The sequence below is a fragment of the Echiichthys vipera genome, assembly GCF_963691815.1.
Source record: "Echiichthys vipera genome assembly, chromosome: 15".
NCBI lineage: Eukaryota > Metazoa > Chordata > Actinopteri > Perciformes > Trachinidae > Echiichthys > Echiichthys vipera.
This window is the reverse complement of record NC_139840.1, coordinates 26324866-26347971: the sequence shown is the minus strand read 5'-3', so window position 1 is coordinate 26347971 and position 23106 is coordinate 26324866. Positions and strand designations below refer to the sequence as shown.

Here is a 23106-nt window from a genome sequence, read left to right as displayed (position 1 = left end):
GATTGGATGAGCTGTCTAAGGCAGAATCCTTTTTTGATTGACAGCTAAATGAGCGAATCAGCGATCTTGAAGAATAAACATCGACCGGAGCATTTTCCAAGTTTTTCATTCTGTTGTTCTGAACTGATCCGGAGACTTTACCGATCCCCAGACTTTGTCTTTGTTAAAAACGACTAGCGTTGTGTTTTGAGACTCTTTTCTGTCACTCTGCGTTTTCTTTCCCCAACTAGCAGCTGCAGCTACGGAGCCCCCCCCCCCCCCCCCGTCACTCACACTCACACTCACAGGCGGTCACACTTCACAGTAGCCTGGTGCAGCAGCTCCAGCTGGGCCAAGGCTGTTTAAGCAGCCTAGCTCTGCTGGCCATTGAGAGGACACTGGTCAAGTCCCTGGAAAAGACGCCCAGTTGGTACGACAAGGTCACAGATAATTTTCTTGAAAAAGGAACGAAGGGTAGAATTTACATATAAATAATCAAACACATTTATGATGTAGGCCGGAAAAATTAGCTTCCACTCCATAAAAAATCAGCAGCTGCCACTGATGTAAATATCAATGTATGCTGTTTGTACCTGTATCTGTAGCAAAAAAAATGCTATTTTCACCCTTTATTTTCTTAACCCTAACCATGTAGTTTTGTTGCCTAAATCTAACCAAACTATTAAAATATTAAGTCAAAATAATTTTAAATTATGTTCCTGGCTAGATTTGAACCCTTATCTCGCAGTTTAAAGTCTTATGTCCGATGTAAATAGACACTCCATATATTGAATAACTTTAGGACACTTCTATTCACACCCAGTGGGAGTAAAAATAAACAACACAGCACACTGCCTATGGGAACAGCACCATCACAATGTCTTTGTATTCTGCTTTCCTTGATGTGTAAATAAAACTCTTCAGATGATTTATCTCAGTGTAGAACATAAAATACAGAAGAGAGAAGTGAGAAGTAGAAAACAATCAGAACCCAGCCACAGTGACATCTCCCACTGGACTGTAAACTACCATTTTCAAGCCTCGAGTTTGCCGTTTGGTCCACGCCATCTTGGTTTTTTGGAGCCAGAAGTGATCATATTTGGATGAGAGGGCTGAGTTTGGGAGGAGCGCTATGTCGCTGTTGTTTCAATGATGCTGTGTTAAGCTAAACGCTAAAGAGGGAAACCTTTACTGATCAGTAGGTTGAAGTGAGTCATCCAGTGGACTTTTGCAGGCAGAAAGCTGGGAGCTCCTGGTGCTGTGCCATTCATTTGAATGTACTTTTTTGAATGTACATTTTTAGGCAATCAAAATGTTAAAATGATGATGAAGTGAAAACGGACTGTGAGACAGTCATCATGCTGTACTGAAGAAAACTTGAAACTAGTGACTGAGACCATAAACTCTTTAGGAAAATGTTTACTGAGGAAATAAATCAAGGGAGAAGTAGGTTCATTTTCTCACTGACTTCTATACAAACTGATATTAGAGAGAATGCAGCTTTAGGGCACTTCACCATACTGCATACTGGAGAAAATTAAATTCTCCTGTGATATACCCCCCCTTTTACACAGCAAAATCGTCTTTTATTTGAGAACTATGGGATAAAAAATAACTTACTAGGACGTTTCACATAGTTTCAGTCTCTTGTCTTACTTTAGTTGATTTGAAGCGTTACGCAGATGGCCTCCTGTGTCTGTGGGATCTCATGAAAAAAGATCTGAAAGAAGCTCAACTGACACACATGCACGCAGCAGTGGTGCACTGCTCTTGAATTTCGACAGTACAACACTTGATTTATGTGTGTGTGTGTGTGTGTGTGTGTGTGTGTGTGTGTGTGTGTGTGTGTGTGTGTGTGTGTGTGTGTGTGTGTGTGTGAGTGTGTCTCTCTCTCTAGTGATCTGAATTCCAGAATTCTGCCTCCGTTTATAACTGATCTGCCACTGGAGATGAAACGCTGTAAGCACAATATATGTGTGTGTGTGTGTGTGTGTGTGTGTGTGTGTGTGTGTGTGTGTGTGTGTGTGTGTACTTGAGCACCTTCGTAACAGTGGACTAAAATCATGTCTAGTACCCTCTGGTGAATTGTTTCTAACTTCTGCCAGTGTGAGTGAATCTGCACTACCTCTACCGCTGGAGCAGGGATTTTAACAGCCCTCTCACATACGTCGTTTTTAAAACACCTCTATTGTGTAAATGGCTGCTGGCCCAGGGAGTCCTCCAGACTGTAGAGGGGCTATGAAACAGGCCACTCACTGAAGAAACCAGTCTGTTGAGACATGATTTGTCATTATATTTTTGTCTTAAGTTTCAGACTCACACTTTCCAGAAAGCAGGTGAGCAATAAGTATTTTAGACTAGAATAAAGAAAGAAAATAGAGAAACAATGAGGATCAAATTAGAAATGAAATAGTCAGTGGTAAGATCTTAACTTTTCAGTGTTAATTATTTGTTAAAACATTTGATTTGATTTGTTAAAAGACTTATATCAAACATTTACAGTTTTAGTGGATGGCTTAACAATTTTCAAGCTACAGTTAGCTAAACAATTACTGTTTAGGCAATGTTTTGGCTTTATCTGATAGAGAGCTGGGCCTAGATATACTTACCTAGGTAATCTCCTACAGTAACAGGGGCAGGTATAGTTTGGTGGTTCTTGCAGGGAAATACTTTAATAGTTTAAAAGTGACAGATTATTTACAGTTTATTTAAAAACGTGATTAAATACTTGTTTACTTGAATTGTAAACCTAATGCTTTACATTACTCTTTACAACTAAAAAGTAATCTGAGGTCGCACTCACACTGTCCTTCCGTACCGTGCCCCAGGACGTTTCAGTGTGAGTGCAACCGCTCACGGCTTGCCGTCCACGGCCTGTTTGGGAGAGGTGGGCCTTTGCAAAGCATGTTTGCACATGTACGAGCATGAGCGTGCGCACGTGTACGTGCGTCTGTTCGGACATAGAGAAAAAAAGAAGGAGGGACCATGCGCAGACAATTCAAAACAATGGCTGTGAAAGGTTCACGTTGGTGTGATGTGGAGGTGGCGTGTTTACTGCAGATTTGGTCGATGAAAATATTCAAAAACAGTCGACGAGACGCACAAAAACTCAGAGGTCTATGGAAAGATTTGTAAACAAAGCGACGCATCGCGATGACGTCATCAATGCATGTGGTGTGTTACGTTGTGATGACGTATAGGCAGCAAGAGGCATTCGCCGAGGCCCAGGTAGTGTGAGTACAAACGGGCCTAGAGGGGGGGACAAGGACCCTAAAGCACGGGGCACGGTACGGATGGACAGTGTGAGTGTCCCTAGGCGCGGTACAGTTGCACTCACACTGGTCAAACGAACTAGACTTTAGCCGTAAAAGGTGCTTGGGCACGGTACGGATGGACAGTGTGAATGTGACCTTAGATATCTTAGGGCGACATACACACTCTGCTGTCTGTAGTGTGTAGGATGGTTGCCTGGTGCTAATGTTCATCGTTAGGTCATTACACACTGTGTTTCTTACTTAATAAAAAAATATTTGAAATAGCCTTTATGAAAATGAATGAAAAAGGTTGATGGCATGTGAAAGGTCTTTGCAACATTTTGGCCATGATATGTGTATGGAGGGATAGTAGTACTCTAGCATGGAATAATTTATATTTGTGGATCTGCATTCCTGAAAAATGGGATAAAGATCATGTTCTCTGTCTCTGCAGAGAAATATAAATTGCCAACTTTACTTACACATTTTCTGATGGCTGCAATCTCTGTCACATATGATTTAAATGTACTGGAGAACAGATAAGATGGAACTTATCTGACTGAACTGTTTAATGAGGCAGAATTGCAACAATGGAACTTCAAGTTTGCGTAGAGGATGGAGGCACACAACAAATATTGCATTTACTTCTCAATGATTGGAAACAAAGCAAAATAATTTAGACCACATCACATGTACTGTCCAGAGCTTTTATCTTATAAAAGACTGGAATTTAGATTATACTGGGAAAGGGGGCCTTCTCGTACTGTTAATCCTGGCAGAAGCAAAATTAATACACAAGTGTGGGGAAATTGGCACAGTGAAGCAAGTGAGCACAGCAGGTACTCTTTAAATGAATCAGTATCTTTAAACAGACCTCACTGTATTCAAGTTAGTTAAAAATCATGTTAAAGATACCTGAACAGTCACAACAAAGTATAGTTGAAACATTATTCAAAATCAAGAATGGGAAATGTTTTTTTCCTGACCCTCAATTAAGATATTAAGAGCTAATGCATGTCCTAAAGCACAGACAATAACACATAAGAATATGAATTCTACTTAGAGAAAATAAAAACAAGTGTAATTAGTCTTTCAAATATAACTTCAAGAATATATTTTATATAATTCAAGCCTAGATAAAGCTCCCTTGATAATAGTGCATGAAGCCAAGTTACACCTGACTTACTCTCAATTAAAGTGCCAAATATTTTTGGGGTAATATTTGTATGACAGAGAAATGTTTAAGTATTGATGACATTAAGTTTCTTTTTTTGAAAGAAACATAGACAGTCTTTCAAATAAACAGACACCCATTAGGTAAGACAATGGATGCAGACTTTCACTGCTGTATATGAATGTTCCCTCATATAAAAAAGACCATTGGATGATTTTACGCCGGAATTAAGTGAAGGAAAAGATAGTGGTTTGTGTTTAAATAAACCCTTTCTGGCAAAGAGAACTGAAGGCTAACTTTTTCCTGTGTGAAGCTTGTGTCTGTGTGAAGATAAGCTCCACCCACAGTTCCTCTGCCAAGCTGTGATTGGACAGTTGATTGTTTTTCATTTTGACATGGATAGAAAGTCTCACCATCACTCCCTGTGATGGACAACAGTGAAGCAACAGAGCAACAGACATGAAATTCAAACATCGAGCTAAAACATAAAATGAATATGATTCATAAATAAAATAAAAGACTAATTGGTGGTGAGCTGCTTTTTAAAGGTGACCACATTGTCTACAGATCTCAAGAGTTCCAAAAGTTTAGGAGCTTCTAATCCAGTGGTCCTCAAACTTTGCATATGCGTAGCACCTCAGAAAATATCAAACTCTCTCACCACTAAGACCAATGTTAGAGTACAGCAGCGTAGGTCTGTCTTCAGACATGAATTCTTCAGACATGAATTCAGCTTCAAACGGACTGCTCTAAATATTCTCCTCCTGATCTGCACTTTCTGCTCTTCCTAGTAGTTCAGATTTGGAGCCACGGTCGTTTTTTCAAAACAATCATTTCACCTCTGCATACTAGGGATGCAAATGATCAAGTAATTCATTAATTGATAGTTGTTTCATCTTGACGATCAATGATCGATTAATTGATAAGCAGCAATTCTTCTAAGAAGCTGAATTTCCCTCTGAATACGTATAATATAACTGTATAGATCTTTCTAATGGAACTTCATTACTAGGCAACAGCCTTGGTCCTTGTTAACTTCCTGTCAGCTGATGTCTTTCACATTCACTGCAACAGGAATCAAACTTGGAAACATTTAGAATGTTAATGTTTACAACTTTGAAAAGGTCTATAGGTAACATAAAGTGCTATCTTCCTTATGATATAAAGAAAAAAAATGAGACTCAGGACTTAATAAACAGAGAGGCAGGTGATTAGTGCCAACGAGAAACACCTGGATCAACCTGCCGGGAAAACCAGCTCACAACAGGGAAACACAGAAAGGGGAGCACATACAGGAAAACACCGACAGAGGGAGACAAAAACAGAGACCAAAAAGGAGAGGAGGGCTCCCTGATGGAATCATGACACACATATTGTGCATTTGCCGTCTTTGTCGTCATCAACCAATTTAAAGTGGCTCCATAGTGCGCTCCGTTTTGCCCTTTCGGTGTACCGCTTCACTTGTGTTCCCACGTGTGCGTCAAGTACGTCTGGTGTCAAGCACGCCCTCACGTGGACTGGTGGGGAATTACAGGTTCAAAACGCAATTAATTACAATTCATTTATTTTAATCAAGTAATTTCTCATCGACAATTAATCAATAATCCATTGATTGTTTGCCTCCCTACTGCATCACAGTTTAGCTCGTAACCCATGAACGTGACTACGTGTAGCTGTTATTGAAACAAAAATATTACAGTGAATGCTAAACTTATTTTAAATTACATTTCACTGATCCAAAGTATTTTCTTTTAAAATGTTGTCGTTTTTTGATAGTAATATATTTATTTAATGATTAATGTTTCCTTTTTTTATTTTGTAGATTCCTTTGCATACCACTGGAGAGAGCTTGAAGTACCACAGTTTGAGAACCGGTGTTCTGATCTTTATAAACAGATCTCTGTATATGAATGCAGAATATGTACCAATGATTGTGGTATCAGAAGCATTGTGGTTTCATTTCGTAGTTAGTTGTATTGACCTCTGTTTGGGTGGGCATTAGTTGCATGCAGGTCATTTAAACAGTGAGCTACCGCTGCAACGCTCTGATCTGAGCTCATCAGCCTCTCCAGGCCCCTAACTCCTACCACCGCCTCTTTCCAAAGTAGCGGCTGTGTTCAACATTCAGTCTGGTTCTCTCCTGATGGACTGGATCGGCCCGCAGCACACTGAAACTAGCTTACTAGTTTGCCAGCTGGCTAGCAGATATGCTAGAATGCTATGAATCAAGAAAGGGAGAGTGCCCTGAGTTGGTTATAGTATGAGCGATGCCAAACCATGATTCCATCCAACCATCCTTTTTCTAAATGGTTGAATAATGTTAAATTGTTTAACAATGAAATGTGAAAAAATGAAACTACAGAAAAATTACATATAGAGTTTAAGTCAGCCTACCACTGCCTTGCCAGACAGGAAGTCAGCTTTGCTGAGGTAGACAACATGGGCTCTCTCTCATGGGATGTTATATAACAAACATGACCTGTTGGCTGACAGGGAGCCGGAGGATCCCTCTTAAGATTTCCTGTTAGCCCCGAGATACGAAATTTAAAACGAAAGCATGTGTGTGCCCTTCTCTTCCATTCTGTGTGTATGTGCCTGTGTTGTATGTTTGTGTGTATGTTATTAATGTGCGTGTGTGTGTGTGTGTGAGAGACTATGATGCAGCTGATGTTTAAATCTTGACAAGCGTCGTCTCATTTCCATATCTTCATCTTCAGGAACACTCGTTCTCGTCTCTGTGAAGGGAGGGAGGTAAAGGAAACGTATAAAGACGGAGTGAGAGAGAGAAGAGAGAATAAATTACAGTCTCATTTCCATGTTCAGCTGTAAACCTCAGTCGCCCAAATAAAGTGTCAACACAGACTACATGTCACATTATGCAAGGTGTTTGCACCTCCTAAAAATCTGTTTGTGTCAGAGCATAGTGTATACAGCATACATTATTATGCAGTATATAACTTTTATTTTAACTTTAAGTTAGAATGTTTAGCAAATATTTGAAGTGACAAGTCTGAGTATGATCGACACACAGAACACACATGAATACACATGAACACACATGAATACAGACACATTGGTGGTGATGTTCAAATGAAGCTTCATAAACACTTTATAAATAATTATTTTACACAAATGTCTATAAGGATAAATGATGAAGTGATGACATTTTATATCCATATCATAATGTTCTCCAAAACGCTGGCCACTCTATGTTGGCAGGTGCAGATACAGAATCCATCCCCACACTCACTCGTACTGACAACACTGAGTCAGTACGAGTTACACAGTCCCTATTCAAAGAGACTATTTGTGAGACATTTATTCAAAGCCCTCTTAAAAAGTCTCTCTTTTAATGAGATTTAGAGAAAGTTTATTCCATTCAGATGCATCTTCACACAGGCCTCCATCCTTTAAACCAGCCAGCAGCCGTAGGTCTCCACAGCCTTTATCAGGTACGTGGACTAGAATCACAACAGTTTTCTCCTCCAATGTGTTTTCCGAAGTTTTAAATATGAACTGTAAAATGATGAAAATGCATCATTTTAGTACAAATCCATGTTCAAGAGCCAGTGTTTTAGCAGCAGGAAGACTGCATGATGGAGCACATGTGATAACTATGTGTGAGTGTTCCTCGAGCTGCTGCTGGTCCTGCTTCGTGTAAGCGTCTGAGCAGTCCTCTGGATCCATCATCGTCATCAGGACTGACTCGACTCAGGGCTCCAGACTACTTTTTTCACTAGGAGCACTGTGGCCCCCAACTGAAAATCTTAGGGACGCAACCAGAAATTTTAGGGGCACACGGTAAATCAACAATAGATGCAGAAATTACAATGTGCTGTTTCATATTCAGTATCACATTTTTATTGTGCTCCTTTGAAGATGCAACATAGGTTAACAACAGCACCATCTCTGTCATGACAGTACAATATTAAAAGATATTCCATACATTCAGAAGAAGGGATGTGACGAGACTCAGCTCACAAGATACGACGATACACGATATTGAGTCCATGAGAACGAAACAAGATGAGATTTTAACACCATTTTAAAATGTCAGTATTTTCTTTACAGGGGGGTTGATTTTAGCGATGGTGCTGAGGTGTCTTTGCATAGTACTTGTGATAGCGGAGGTGTAGCCTACGGTACTCACAGAGGTAAACTATAACCCCCCCAGCCCGGTCCACTGCGGGGGGGGGGGGGGGGGGGGGGGGGGGGCCCGCCCTGCGCCTGTAACACTTATCTCCACAGAGAGCGAGATGAGAAGCAGTGCGATGACCATCACTCGCCCATCTCACAGAACAGATACGTTTCCATATTATTGAGTCGATCGACTCACACCTGGGTTTTCTCCTGCTGTATGTGTTTTATATGAACTGTTACTGTATCTACACTGACTGATCAGATCCGTCTGTGTGTCACCTGCTGCCTCACTTGCTGCACTGGGTAGAGAAACAAAGTCAATGAATCAGTTAAACACTGTTGATTTCTTCCAATAGAGCCAACATGAAAACTATTTTAGTCCTTCAGGGGCGACACTGTGATTATAACTTGTAGCCTGGTGTTAAAGAAACTGCGGGGCTCACGTGTTACGTGTTTGTGGTACTGTGCTGACGGCACTATCTTCTTACACTGCTACTGTTCCTGTCTTGATATGGGAGACATCTGGTCGCGCATAAATTCAGTCGCTAAATGTGACCATTTGGTGGCAGTCAGGAGCCCTGGTCCGAGTGAAACAGAAGTGAACAGGTTCTAATGCAGGTGGTCTTACAATACTTTTAAACAAATGCTGTGACCGGTCGACTTTGAGGCATTATTAACTCTTTTCCTCTCCTCTATCCAGGTTCTGATTGGGTTCAGTTTGGCCATAATCCATTAAAGTGTTTTCTGTCTTTGTGTTCCTTCCAGGAGAACCACACAAGTTTGATCCTTCCTTCAGAGGTCCAGTCCGCAGAAGGTAACTCCATACTATTTAGTGTACTCTTTCCTAAATGATGTCCACACTAAGTCAGCTCATTTTCTTTTACTCCTGGTTCTCATTTCAGTCAGTAAAAAACAAAATTGTGCATCACAACCAATGTGGTGTGCAGTGATACAGTCAGTCTGTTGTCTTTTCTGTATCCCCGTGCTCACCTGTATAATTTTAAATTGTATGCATTAATTTCTTATTAAACAAATCTTTGTTTCATAGACATGTCTAATAATTATTTTTGCCTGAACTTGTGTGTTCACTGAGCTTTAATACAATAAGGTTGATTCAAGCCAATCAATGACCCAAAGTCTGGAAATCTATACTTACATTGCTCAAAAGAATTCTGGTGTGTATGCCAGTCTAGCTGCACGGTGCTGGGCTGCGAGCACAGGTCCCACTAGAGGACGTCAGGCCTTCACGCCACCCTCATGCTGGTGTGCATGTTTCTGACATTTTGGTCGGTGTTTGTGCATGTTTCTGACAGTTTGGTCAGAAACATGCACACCAGCAGCCTGCTGGGGGTCATTCTGTAGGGCTCTGGCAGTGCTCCTCCTGTTCCTCCTCACATAAAGGAGCAGATAGCGGTCCTGCTTCCTTTAAAAGAAGAAAAGGACCATCCACATTGTTATCAGCACAAAGTTCAAAGCCAGAATCTATAAAGGTATGGGGGTGTGTTAGTGCCCATGGCATCATGGGTAGTGGGCAATATGGCAAAAATATCATATAACGATTTTTTTACAGTAAAATCACAATTACGATTTTATCACAGTTTTTTACATTGATTATTATTTTGCAGGTTCCTGAACAGTGCAACCAAAGTATTCCTATACGTAAAAATAGCCTGTAGCCCTAAAAGAGAAAATATATAACTGTCAGGGTTCTGAGGAGGACCCAGAGGCAGATCGGACAAAAGGCAGTGTTTAAACAGTTTATTAGATAAAAGCGTGAGGTGGTGAAGAACAGAGAAGCTGGCAGGCGAGGTTTGGATCCCAGAGGTGTGGAAGGTCCAGAGAGTGGCTGGCTCACAGGCGGCGGGGCTAAGCGGACTGGGCTCCCGGGCTAACTTCCTGGAATGATTCCTGAGGCAGAGAGACACGGTTACTTGCAGACACAGATTGTAAGAGGGCAGCTCCAGCAGGCTGAGGCAGACAGACAACCAACAGTAGCAACGACGACCTGTGGCAGAGGTAGGCAAGGTGTTGTGGGCGTATTCGACCAAGGGAAGTTGAGTAGCCCAGGTGGTGGGGTTTGATGAGACCAGGCAACGGAGGGAGCTCTCCATCTTTTGGTTGGCCCGCTCCGCCTGGCCGTTGGACTGGGGATGAAAACCAGAAGTTAAACTGACCGAGGCCCCGATAGCAACGCAGAATGCTTTCCATACGGAGGACACGAACTGGGGGCCCCTGTCAGACACCAAGTCACAGGGCAGACCGTGGACACAAAAAATCTCCCTGACCAGAATATCAGCCATCTCCTTGGCAGAAGGGAGTTTGGGCAGGGGTAGAAACCTAGCAAACTTACTGAATCGGTCGACTACAGTGAGAACCACCGTCTTACCCTCAGATGGTGGCAGGCCAGTTACAAAGTCTAGAGCAATATGGGACCACGGACGCCGAGGAATGGGCAGGGGGTGAAGTTGTCCAGCGGATCGAAGATTGGAGCCCTTGTTCTGAGCGCAGACGCGACAAGCAGAGACATAGGACTTGGTGTCAGCCTCCACCGACGGCCACCAAAACCTTCTGCGGAGGAAAGCTAGGGTGCGAGCAATCCCTGGGTGGCAGGTCAACCTGGAAGCGTGAGCCCACGACAACACAGAGGGTCGGACAGACTGGGGCACAAACAGATGGTCAGGAGGGCCGTTACCTGGATCGGGCTGGGTCACAAGTGCCTCTCTGACCTCCTTCTCGATGTCCCAGGTGATGGCGCCAACAACACAGGAACGAGGAACAATGGTATCAGCCACCTCGTCCAAATCCCCCTCCTTGCAGAACACTCGGGATAAGGCGTCTGGTTTGGTGTTCTGGCATCCAGGCCTGTAGGTCAGAGAGAACTTAAAGCGACCGAAAAACAAAGCCCACCTGGCCTGGCGAGGGTTGAGTCGTCTGGCAGTCTGGATATACTCCAGGTTCTTATGATCTGTCCAAACCAAGAACGGATGTTCATCCCCCTCCAACCAATGGCGCCACTCCTCCAAGGCCATCTTCACCGCCAGCAACTCCCTGTTACCTACATCATAATTCCTCTCTGAAGGAGACAGACGACGAGAAAAGTAGGCACATGGATGCAATTTGCCGTCCTTAGGGGAGCGCTGAGAGAGAACCGCTCCAACCCCGATGTTGGAGGCATCCACCTCAACCACGAACTGAGAGGTGGGATCAGGCTGGGTGAGGATGGGGGCAGAGGTGAACAGGTCCTTAAGCCCCTGGAACGCGCTCTCCGCCTCAGTGGACCAGGAATAGGGTCTGTTAACAGAGGTGAGTGAAGTCAAGGGTTCAGCAATACGACTGTAATTCCGAACGAACCTCCTATAAAAATTAGCAAATCCAAGAAACCTCTGTAGCTGCTTCCTGGACTCAGGGCGAGGCCACTCCTGGACGGCTTGGACCTTAGCAGAGTCCATCTTAACCTGTCCGTGTAAGACTACGTACCCGAGGAATGAGACAGTGGAGGCATGAAACTCACACTTCTCGGCCTTGGCGTAAAGGCGATTCTCCAGGAGTCTCTGCAACACTTGCCGGACATGCTGGACATGTTCAATGGGGTCTTTGGAAAAAATAAGAATATCATCCAGGTACACAAAAACAAAACGACCCAACATATCTCTAAGGACATCATTAACTAGGCACTGAAAAACAGCTGGAGCATTCGTAAGTCCGAAAGGCATGACCAGGTACTCAAAATGTCCTAATGGCGTATTGAAAGCAGTCTTCCACTCATCCCCTTGTCTGATACGCACCAGGTGGTAGGCATTGCGCAGGTCCAATTTAGTGGAGACTGTCGCCCCCTGGAGGGAATCAAAGGCGGCAGACATCAGAGGTAGAGGGTACTTGTTCTTAACAGTTATGTTGTTGAGGCCCCGGAAGTCAATGCAAGGTCTTAGGCTCTTATCCTTCTTGCTCACAAAAAAGAAACCCGCCCCTAGTGGCGAGGAGGAAGGCCTGATGATGCCAGCTGCCAAGGAGTCCCTAATGTACGTCTCCATAGCCTCTCTCTCAGGTTTGGAGATGTTATACAGGCGGCCTCCAGGCAACGTGGCACCAGGTAACAGGTCGATACTGCAGTCATATGGGCGATGGGGGGGTAGGGACAAGGCCTGAAGCTTGCTAAACACCTCTTTGAGATCGTGATAGAAAGGGGGCACATGATTAAGGTCTGGGGCGTCAGGGCTAGAGTTAGGGCTAGTGATGGGCTGGGGCTGAGCTGATCTAAGGCAATTAGCATGGCAGAACACACTCCAGTTCAGGATTTTGGCTGCAGACCAGTCTATATGGGGATTGTGTTTGGTTAACCAAGTGTAACCGAGGATAACAGGCATGTAAGGTGAGTCCAAAACAAAAAAGCTAATGTCCTCAATATGATTACCAGAGAGCTGGAGACGGACTGGGCAGGTCTTGATTTTCAATCTGGCCAGGAGTCTGTCATCCAGGGTCTTAGCCTCCAAGGGAACCTCCAGAGGCACCGTGGAGAGGCCGAGCTGTTTGACAACAAGAGAATCCAGAAAACTTTCATCTGCCCCTGAATCAATCAAAGCCTGCAGTGTAATGGACTGACCTTTATGGGAGAGAGTAATGTGAAGATTCAAGATTCAAGATTCAAGAAGCTTTATTTATCCCGAGGGAAATTATTGTGCAACAGTTTCGATACAAAGGCGGAAAAGGATCAGAGTAACAATAAGCATAAACATAAATCAAATCAAAATAAAGCTAACGTCAGATAAATCAAGCAATGAACCAAGTGTGACAGAGTGCAACAGACGTCGTGGTTAAGCGTAGGTATATACAACAATACGCAGCGTGCAGTTTAGCAGCAGATTGAAATAAAATAAGAACAAACTAGATAAGTGAGAAGGAGCGATAAGTTATAAGTGTTAAAAATGTTAAAAATGTAGCAGCATGTCCTACAGAACTAAGTGACAGTATGGCACAGTGGAGTGTAGCAGCATTTCGTACTTAAGTCAGTTACAGTAAACCACAGTGAAATGTAGCAGCATGTCCTAAAGTACAGTAAGTGTATCAGCAGATAGTTACAGTAAACCATTAATAAATAAATAAAGTGATGTAGTGGTGATATAAAGTGACAGTGTGGTATAGCAGCATTACTTACTGAAGTAAGTGACAGTACAACTGAATAAAGTACAACTGAATAAAGTGGTGCAGTGATGGTATAAAGTGACAAAGTGACATTTTCAGGATACAGTGTCTCCACTGTTCCTTACCTGACTGGGGGGAGATGAATTATAAAGTTTGATGGCCGCCGGAAGAAAAGACTTCCTCCGGCGTTCAGTATTACACTGAGGGAGAATGAGTCTATGGCTGAATGTGCTTTTGCTGGAGGTCAGCAGCTGGTGGAGAGGGTGAGAGTTATTGTCCAGGATGCTGTGCAGTTTAGACAGCATCCTCCTCTCAGACACCTCCACCAAAGAGTCCAGTGTGACCCCCAGGACGGAGCCAGCCTTCCTGATTATCTTACTGATCCTCTTTGCGTCTGCTGCCCTCAGTCTGCTGCCCCAGCACACAACAGCAAAGAAGATGGCACTGGCTACCACTGACTGATAGAACATCCTCAGCATGGTGTTACAAACATTGAATGACCGGAGCCTCCTCAGGAAATAGAGACGACTCTGGCCCTTCTTGTATACAGCCTCAGTGTTCTTGGAAAAGTCCAGTTTGTTGTCCAGGTGTACTCCAAGATATTTGTAATCCTGGACAACATCCACAGTCAGTCCGTTGATGGAGATGGGTGTGGGGGCAGATTTACTCCTGCGGAAATCCACCACTAGCTCCTTAGTCTTGGTGGCGTTTAGAATCAGGTGATTAGCTGCACACCAGTCGACAAAGGAGTCCACAACGCCCCTGTACTCCTCCTCCTTCCCCTCACTGACACAGCCAACAATTGCAGAATCGTCGGCAAACTTCTGCAGGTGGCAGGACTCAGAGAGGAACTGAAAGTCTGAGGTGTACAGGGTGAACAGAAATGGGGAAAGAACAGTACCCTGTGGAGCTCCAGTGCTGCAGACCACGGTGTCAGACACTCCGTCCTGCAGTCTGACATACTGTGGTCGACCCGTCAAGTAATCCGTAATCCAGGAAACCAGGGGAGGGTCCACCTGCATCGCCGTCAGCTTCCGTCCCAGCAGAGCAGGCCGGATGGTGTTGAACGCACTTGAGAAGTCCATGAACAAGATTCTCACTGTGGTCCCCGCTCTGTCCAGGTGGGCGCAAGCACGGTTGAGCAGGAAGATGATAGCATCCTCCACTCCTAGTCTCGGCTGGTAGGCAAACTGTAGAGGGTCCAGTGATGAGCTGACCAGGGGCCGAAGAAGTGAAAGAACCAGCCTCTCCAGGGACTTCATCAGGTGCGACGTCAGCGCCACCGGTCTGTAGTCTTCTGAGGTGCTGGGACGCACCTTCTTTGGTAATGGTACCAGGCAGGATGTCTTCCACAGCACAGGGACCTTCTCGAGACTCAGGCTGAGGTTGTAGATGTACTGCAGGACTCCACACAGCTGGATCGCACAAGTTTTGAGGACCCTCGGGCTGACACCGTCGGGACCCGCTGCCTTGCCTGGGCGGAGTCTGCACAGCTCCTTCCTCACCTGCTCTGCAGTGAAGGTCTGTCTGCTGTGTGTGTTGGTGGGGGTGGAGAGAGGTGATGGCGGGGGGGAGGGGACAGGTAGGGCAAAATCAGGAAGGAATTGAGGGGGAGGTGTCAGCAGGGTTGGAGGTTTGGAGGTGGGTGGTTGTAGAGGAGCCGTGGGGGGGTGGTCCAGAGCCCTTTGGTCAAATCTGTTGAAGAACAGATTGAGCTCATTGGCACGTTCAGTACCACCTCCTACCGTCTGGCTACCAGATGGTTTGTAGCCAGTGATGCTCCTCATGCCGCTCCACACGTCCTTTAAGTTGTTCTGCTGGAGTTTGTGCTCCAGCTTCCTCCTGTAGGTGTCTTTGCCCTGTTGGATCCTCTCCTTCAGCTCCCTCTGGACCTGCCTCATCTGCTCTCTGTCCCCCTCTCTGAAGGCCCTCTTCTTCGCATTCAGCAGGACCTTGATGTCTCTGGTGACCCACGGCTTGTTATTTGGGAAACAGAGTACAGTCTCTGTAGGAACAACGCTGTCCACACAGAAATTGATGTACCCTGTTATGCAGTCCGTGAGATCATCAAGGTCCTCCCCATGTGAATTACAGAGCAAATCCCAGTCTGTGAGTTCAAAGCAACCCTGTAAAGCTTTGTCAGTCTCCTGTGACCATCTCCTCACAGTCCTGGTGGTCACAGGAAGCCGCTGGACTTGGGGCTTATACAGGGGCTGCAGATGGATGAGGTTGTGATCTGATCTTCCAAGAGGAGGAAGGGCAGTGGAGCTGTAAGCCTCCTTAACATTCGCATACAGCAGGTCCAGTGTCTTGTTTTCCCTGGTGGGACAGTCCACAAACTGCTTGAAAGTGGGCAGTGTTGCAGCCAGAGTGATGTGGTTGAAGTCCCCAGATATTGCAATGAATGCGTCTGGGTGCCGTGTCTGAAGTCCCGCGACGACGGTGTGGATGACGTCACTCGCTCGCGCCGCGTTTGCAGTCGGAGGAACGTAAACAACCAGAACGATCACGTGTGAAAACTCCCTCGGCAGATAGTATGGCCGCAGACTCACAGCAAGCAGCTCAATGTCCGGGCTACACACACGCTCCTTTACAGTAACGTGTCCAGGATGACACCACTTGTTGTTAATAAGAATAGCAAGTCCCCCACCTTTCCTCTTGCCACTCTCACGGTGACTCCTGTCCGCCCGCACAGTCTGAAAGCCGTCCACAGTTACGTTCGAGTCCGGGATGTCCTCGTGGAGCCACGTCTCCGTGAAACACAGCACACTGCTCACACGATACATCCACTGAGTCTTCACCAGGCCCGCCAGCTCGTCCATCTTGTTAGCCAGCGACCTTACGTTCCCCATGGTGATCGAAGGGAGAGATGGTTTATATCTCCTCTTCTTTTCCCGTTGTTTACGTCCAGCCTTACATCCCCTGTACTTTCTCCTCAGTTCTTTGGGGATTTCAGGCCTCTCCCGCATTAGCGCCGTTGGTGCTAGCGACAACAGCTGTTCACGGGTGTAAACAATGGAGCCGCCGCATTGTTGCGTCCAGACGGAGACGCGGTCGGCAAAAATAGTCCCAAGAATGAGACAAACGGACAAAAAACACGTAAGAAAGTTCACGAACATAGTTGGCTAAGGTTAGCACTACGACTTACAGGAAAAAGTACTAATAAAAAGACAGTAAAATAAGATAAAATAGCAAAAAAATGCGGAAAGGAGAGGGAGCAACTGTTGCTGGCTGCCGCTTTACACAGCGCCGGAAGGTGAGAGATGAAGCGGGGTTCGCTGATGGGAAGCTTGGGAAACAGAGGCGCGACTCGCTAGGACGCTTCCTCCTACTAGCGAGCCTGCCCGTTTGACTGCCGCTGGGAGCAGGTGGCAATGTAGTGACCGGGCTGGCCGCAGTAGAGACAGCTGTTAGTTCTTCTGCGTCGCTGACGCTCCTCCTCATCCAACTGGTAACGACCCAGCTGCATGGGCTCGGCAGCCGGGGAACTCTCCCTCCTGGAGACGTCCTGAGGAACTGGAGCTGGGTTGGGGGATGCGGGGCTTACAGAACCAGCAGAGCGGGGAGCCCGGGAGTGTTCGTAGCCTCCAGCCTGGCGTCTCTCTCTCCGGCGTTCCCGGCAGCGGTTGTCAATGCGGATAGCGAGTGAGATCAAATCGTCCAAACTGGAACTCTCTGACCTTTTGAAGGATGAGCTCATCTCTTGCCCAGTCAAACCATTAGAAAAAACAGCAGAAAGTGCATCATCATTCCAACCGCTTTCCACTGCTAAAGTGCGTAACTCAATGGCGTATTCGGCCACACTGCGACCCCCCAGTCGCAGTGCAAACAACCTCTTAGATGCATCTTTACCCCTTATAGGATGGTCGAACAGCTTACGCATCTCCCCTGTGAATGCGGCGTAGGTGGCGGTGACTAGTAACTGCTTCTCCCATGCAGCAGAAGCCCACTCCAGCGCTTCACCTCGGAGGAGCCCAATCAAATAAGCTATCTTTGACCTCTCAGTTGCATAGGTGCGGGGCTGCTGGTCAAAAACGAGTCCACATTGCAATAAAAAGGAGCGACAATGGCCGAGATTACCATCATACCTCTCAGGTGCGGGAACCCAGGGCTCCCGATCGGAGGAGGAGAGTGAGGCGGCAGCAGCAGAGGGCCCGGGCACAGAGGCGACGCTGGCTTGTGAGCCGAGTTGGGCTCGAAAGACAGTCAAGCTGGTGGTAAGAGTCTGTAACCCAGTTGTGATTTCTCTGAGGGCCTTACCATGTTGTCCTAAAACAGATTCTTGATGGGTTATGGCTTGACGTAGTCTGTCCAAATCCGCTGGGTCCGTCATGGCCGGATCGTACTGTCAGGGTTCTGAGGAGGACCCAGAGGCAGATCGGACAAAAGGCAGTGTTTAAATAGTTTATTAGATAAAAGCGTGAGGTGGTGAAGAACAGAGAAGCTGGCAGGCGAGGTTTGGATCCCAGAGGTGTGGAAGGTCCAGAGAGTGGCTGGCTCACAGGCGGCGGGGCTAAGCGGACTGGGCTCCCGGGCTGACTTCCTGGAATGATTCCTGAGGCAGAGAGACACGGTTAGTTGCACGGATTGTAAGAGGGCAGCTCCAGCAGGCTGAGGCAGACAGACAACCAACAGTAGCAACGACGACAAGTGGCTGGAAAATGCGGTAGCATACACAATACTTCACAACGATCCGGCGTTCACTGCATGTGTGGCTGCTCCTTAAGTACTGCAGGGGATTGATGAGGAGCAGGTGTGTGGGTGACCTCAGCCAGGTGTGTGAGCAGCCAAAGAAGGACACGCCCCCGAGCACTGTCAGGAAAGTGACAAACACCACAAGACATAACAAAAAACACCCAAACAGACCTCATGGCCGGGGATTCGTGACAATAACAGAGCATTTAGGACAAAGAACCTTTCTGAACAGATTTGATTTAGTGTGTCAGGTACAGTGGACGTTTGACAAAGAGCTGCCTGAAGCTCCCTGTTTCCTCTGCTGGCTGTGGTGTGGATGATCTCCTCACTGTTTCACTCTTAGCACACTGTTTAGGATGTTGTCTCTTTAGGTGGTTGAAAAGGCTCCTTGTTTTACCATCTGATGTGTGCACGTTGTGTGACTGTGTGTGTGTATGTGTGTGTGTGTGTGTTAAACACATAAGGAGACCGCTGGTGCACAGGACATTTACCTGTTTTTATAGGTACATATTTTACAGCTTGTTCCACACATTCTGTGTGTAAGTGTCCACAGACAGTGTCGATGCGACGCGATTGTCTGACGCTTGCGTTCTGTTAGCACACGGTAGTTTCGTTTTCATTTTCTGATGAGACGGACTATAGTCATCTGTGAAGGCCCCACTAATGCTGAAAGGTACATACAGGTTTTGGAGCAACATATGCTGCCATCCATGTGTCTTTTTCAGGGACGTCCCTGTTTATTTCAGCAAGACAATGCCAAACCACATTCTGCACTTTCTTTCATTCTGCTGTGTTTAAACAGCGGGGCTTCTAGACTGGCCTGCACAGTCCAGACCTGTCTCCCATTGAAATGACAAAATACAACAAGTGAGACACCAGACTGTTGAGCAAATTAAGTCATACATCAAGCAAGAATGGAAAAGAATTCCACCAACCAAGCTTCAACAATTAGTGTCTTCAGTTCTCAAATACTTATTGAGTGTTATTCAAAGGAAATGTGATGTAACACAGTGGTAAACATTTCCCTGTCCCAGCTTTTTTGGAACATGTTGCAGCCATCAAATTAAAAATGAGTTAATATTTGCAAAAAAAACAATAAAGTTTATCAGTTTGAGCATACATTAGATTGTCTTTGTAGTGTATTCAATTGAATATAGGTTGAAAAGGATTTGCAAGTCATTGTATTCGTTTTTTATATTACACAACGCCCAAGTTCATGTGAATAGAGGTTGTAGCTGTGAACTTTTTTTTGGGTGTTTGTGTTTAAGTCACAGGACTTTGACCCTCTTAAAGTTAATTGCAACATTTTAGTTGCCCAAAAATGTCTTGTTCAACATTTGGTTGCACCTTGCTGACAAAGCTAATGTTAGCTAGCAGGCTCTTGTTGTTAAGGAGTTTTGAGTAGTAGTTTTTTCCTACACTCTGCTGTTTTTGATCATGTTACTTACTTAGGTCAGAGTGAGAGGGCTGCCCCATTAGAAGCGCCCAGAGCACTTTCAAGGTGTTGTGCCTTGCTCAAGGGTCACTTCGGCAGTGCCAAGGGGATGAAATGGCACCTATCCAGCCACAAGTCCACCCTCCTCCCTTGGTCCGTATGGGGACCGGCAACCCTTTGGTTCCCAAGCCAAGGCCATTACATTACAATTAATTTAGCTGATGCTTTTTTTTCCAAAGCAACTTCCAAAAAGTGCATTCAACAATTAGGGTACAAACCAGAAGACCAAGTTATTAAGTAAGTGCAGTAGCTTCAAATAAGCCGATCTACAGAGTGCTACATATAAGTGCTTTTTTTTTTAATAATCTTCTTAGCCAAAGTGCAGTCAAAAGAGATGTTCTTTTAGCCTGCGGCGGAAGAAGTGTAGATTTTCTGCTGTCTGGATGTTGATTGGGAACTCTGTGTTTAGGGAGCTGCAAGCCGATTTGCTGTTGCAGAGCGGAAAGGGCGGGCTGGGGCGTAAGATTTACTCATGTCCTGGATTTAAGCTGGGCCTGATCCGTTCGTAGATTGATAAGCAGGTGCTAGTATCTTTAAACGGATGCGGGCAAATAGGCTGTAGCCCTAAAAGAGAAAATATATAACAGAGCATTTAGGACAAAGAACCTTTCTGAACAGATTTGATTTAGTGTGTCAGGTACAGTGGACATTTGACAAAGAGCTGCCAGAAGCTCCCTGTTTCCTCTGCTGGCTGTGGTGTGGATGATCTCCTCACTGTTTCACTCTTAGCACACTGTTTAGGATGTTGTCTCTTTAGGTGGTTGAAAAGGCTCCTTGTTTTACCATCTGATGTGTGCACCTTGTGTGTATGTGTGTGTGTGTGTGTTAAACACATAAGGAGACCGCTGGTGCACAGGACATTTACCTGTTTTTATAGGTACATATTTTACAGCTTGTTACACACATTCTGTGTGTAAGTGTCCACAGACAGTGTCGATGCGACGCGATTGTCTGACGCTTGCGTTCTGTTAGCACACGGTAGTTTCGTTTTCATTTTCTGATGAGACATACTCGTCACTGTCTGTAGTTCTCTATGATTGGTTGATTGGCGTGTCTTTAGGGCGGTGCATGAGACGGACTATAGTCATCTGTGAAGGCCCCACTAATGCTGAAAGGTACATACAGGTTTTGGAGCAACATATGCTGCCATCCATGTGTCTTTTTCAGGGACGTCCCTGTTTATTTCAGCAAGACAATGCCAAACCACATTCTGCACTTTCTTTCATTCTGCTGTGTTTAAACAGCGGGGCTTCTAGACTGGCCTGCACAGTCCAGACCTGTCTCCCATTGAAATGACAAAATACAACAAGTGAGACCCCTGACTGTTGAGCAAATTAAGTCATACATCAAGCAAGAATGGAAAAGAATTCCACCAACCAAGCTTCAACAATTAGTGTCCTCAGTTCTCAAATACTTATTGAGTGTTATTCAAAGGAAATGTGATGTAACACAGTGGTAAACATTTCCCTGTCCCAGCTTTTTTGGAACATGTTGCAGCCATCAAATTAAAAATGAGTTAATATTTGCAAAAAAAACAATAAAGTTTATCAGTTTGAGCATACATTAGATTGTCTTTGTAGTGTATTCAATTGAATATAGGTTGAAAAGGATTTGCAAGTCATTGTATTCGTTTTTTATATTACACAACGTCCCAAGTTCATGTGAATAGAGGTTGTAGCTGTGAACTTTTTTTTGGGTGTTTGTGTTTGAGTCACAGGACTTTGACCCTCTTAAAGTTAATTGCAACATTTTAGTTGCCCAAAAATGTCTTGTTCAACATTTGGTTGCACCTTGCTGACAAAGCTAATGTTAGCTAGCAGGCGCTTGTTGTTAAGGAGTTTTGAGTAGTAGTTTTTTCCTACACTCTGCTGTTTTTGATCATGTTACTTACTTAGGTCAGAGTGAGAGGGCTGCCCCATTAGAAGCGCCCAGAGCACTTTCAAGGTGTTGTGCCTTGCTCAAGGGTCACTTCGGCAGTGCCAAGGGGATGAAATGGCACCTATCCAGCCACAAGTCCCCCCTTCTCCCTTGGTCCGTATGGGGACCGGCAACCCTTTGGTTCCCAAGCCAAGGCCATTACATTACAATTCATTTAGCTGATGCTTTTTTTTCCAAAGCAACTTCCAAAAAGTGCATTCAACAATTAGGGTACAAACCAGAAGACCAAGTTATTAAGTAAGTGCAGTAGCTTCAAATAAGCCGATCTACAGAGTGCTACATATAAGTGCTTTTTTTTTTAATAATCTTCTTAGCCAAAGTGCAGTCAAAAGAGATGTTCTTTTAGCCTGCGGCGGAAGAAGTGTAGATTTTCTGCTGTCTGGATGTTGATTGGGAACTCTGTGTTTAGGGATCTGCAAGCCGATTTGCTGTTGCAGAGCGGAAAGGGCTGGCTGGGGCGTAAGATTTACTCATGTCCTGGATTTAAGCTGGGCCTGAACCGTTCGTAGATTGATAAGCAGGTGCTAGTGTCTTTAAACGGATGCGGGCAGCTATGGGGAGGCAGTGAAGGGAGCCGTGGAGCGGTGTAGTGTGAGAGAACTTAGGTAGGTTGAAGACCAGTCAGCCGCTACATTCTGGAGGAGCTGCAGAGGTCGGATGGCACAGGCAGGGAGACCAGCCAGGAGGGAGTTACAGTAGTCAAGGTGTGATATGACAAGAGCCTGGACCAGAACCTGTGCTACCTACTGGGTCAGAAGAGGACGTATCCTCCTGACGTTATGCAACATATATCTGCACGACCTGGTTGTTGCAGCAATGTTGGCGGTAAGGGAGATTCCCTGCAGTCTGGATGGGGGCTACCACAGAGTTGTCAAGGGTGACAGTAAGGTCTTGAGTGGGAGAGCCTTTTCCAGGAAGGAAAAGCAACTCTATCTTGTCAAGGTTGAGTTTCAGGTGGTGTGCGGACATCCATTGAGATCTGTCAGTCAGACAGGCAGAGCTCCGTTCTACTGCGAGTGTGTTGGACTGAGGAGAAGAGAGAGTTAGTTGGGTGTCATCAGGATAGCTGTGAAAATACAAGCCATGTGAGTGAATAACAGAACTGAGAGAGTTGGTTTACAGAGAAAAGAGGAGAGGCCCCAGGACTGAACCTTGAGAGACCCTAGTAGTGAGATGACAGGGTTCTGACACAGAGCCTCTCCAAGTTACCCGGTATGTGCATTTCTTTTTAGGTAGCATGTGAGCAGGGAGAGTGCAGAGCCTGAGATATGTTATTCCAGAAGGGTGGAAAC

General features: G+C 45.3%; 1 protein-coding gene across 1 annotated transcript in view; it reads left to right on the top strand.

Moving 5' to 3' along the window:
- The window catches only part of LOC310958231 (choline transporter-like protein 5-A), a gene marked incomplete at both ends in the record, with an annotated part of 80623 nt that overhangs the window by 10880 nt on the left and 46637 nt on the right, over positions 1–23106 (top strand). The window contains one exon of the mRNA XM_083929080.1: positions 9313–9361. Within this exon, the coding sequence (XP_083785206.1) occupies positions 9313–9361 (49 nt within the window). The remainder of the gene's footprint in view (positions 1–9312; positions 9362–23106) is intronic.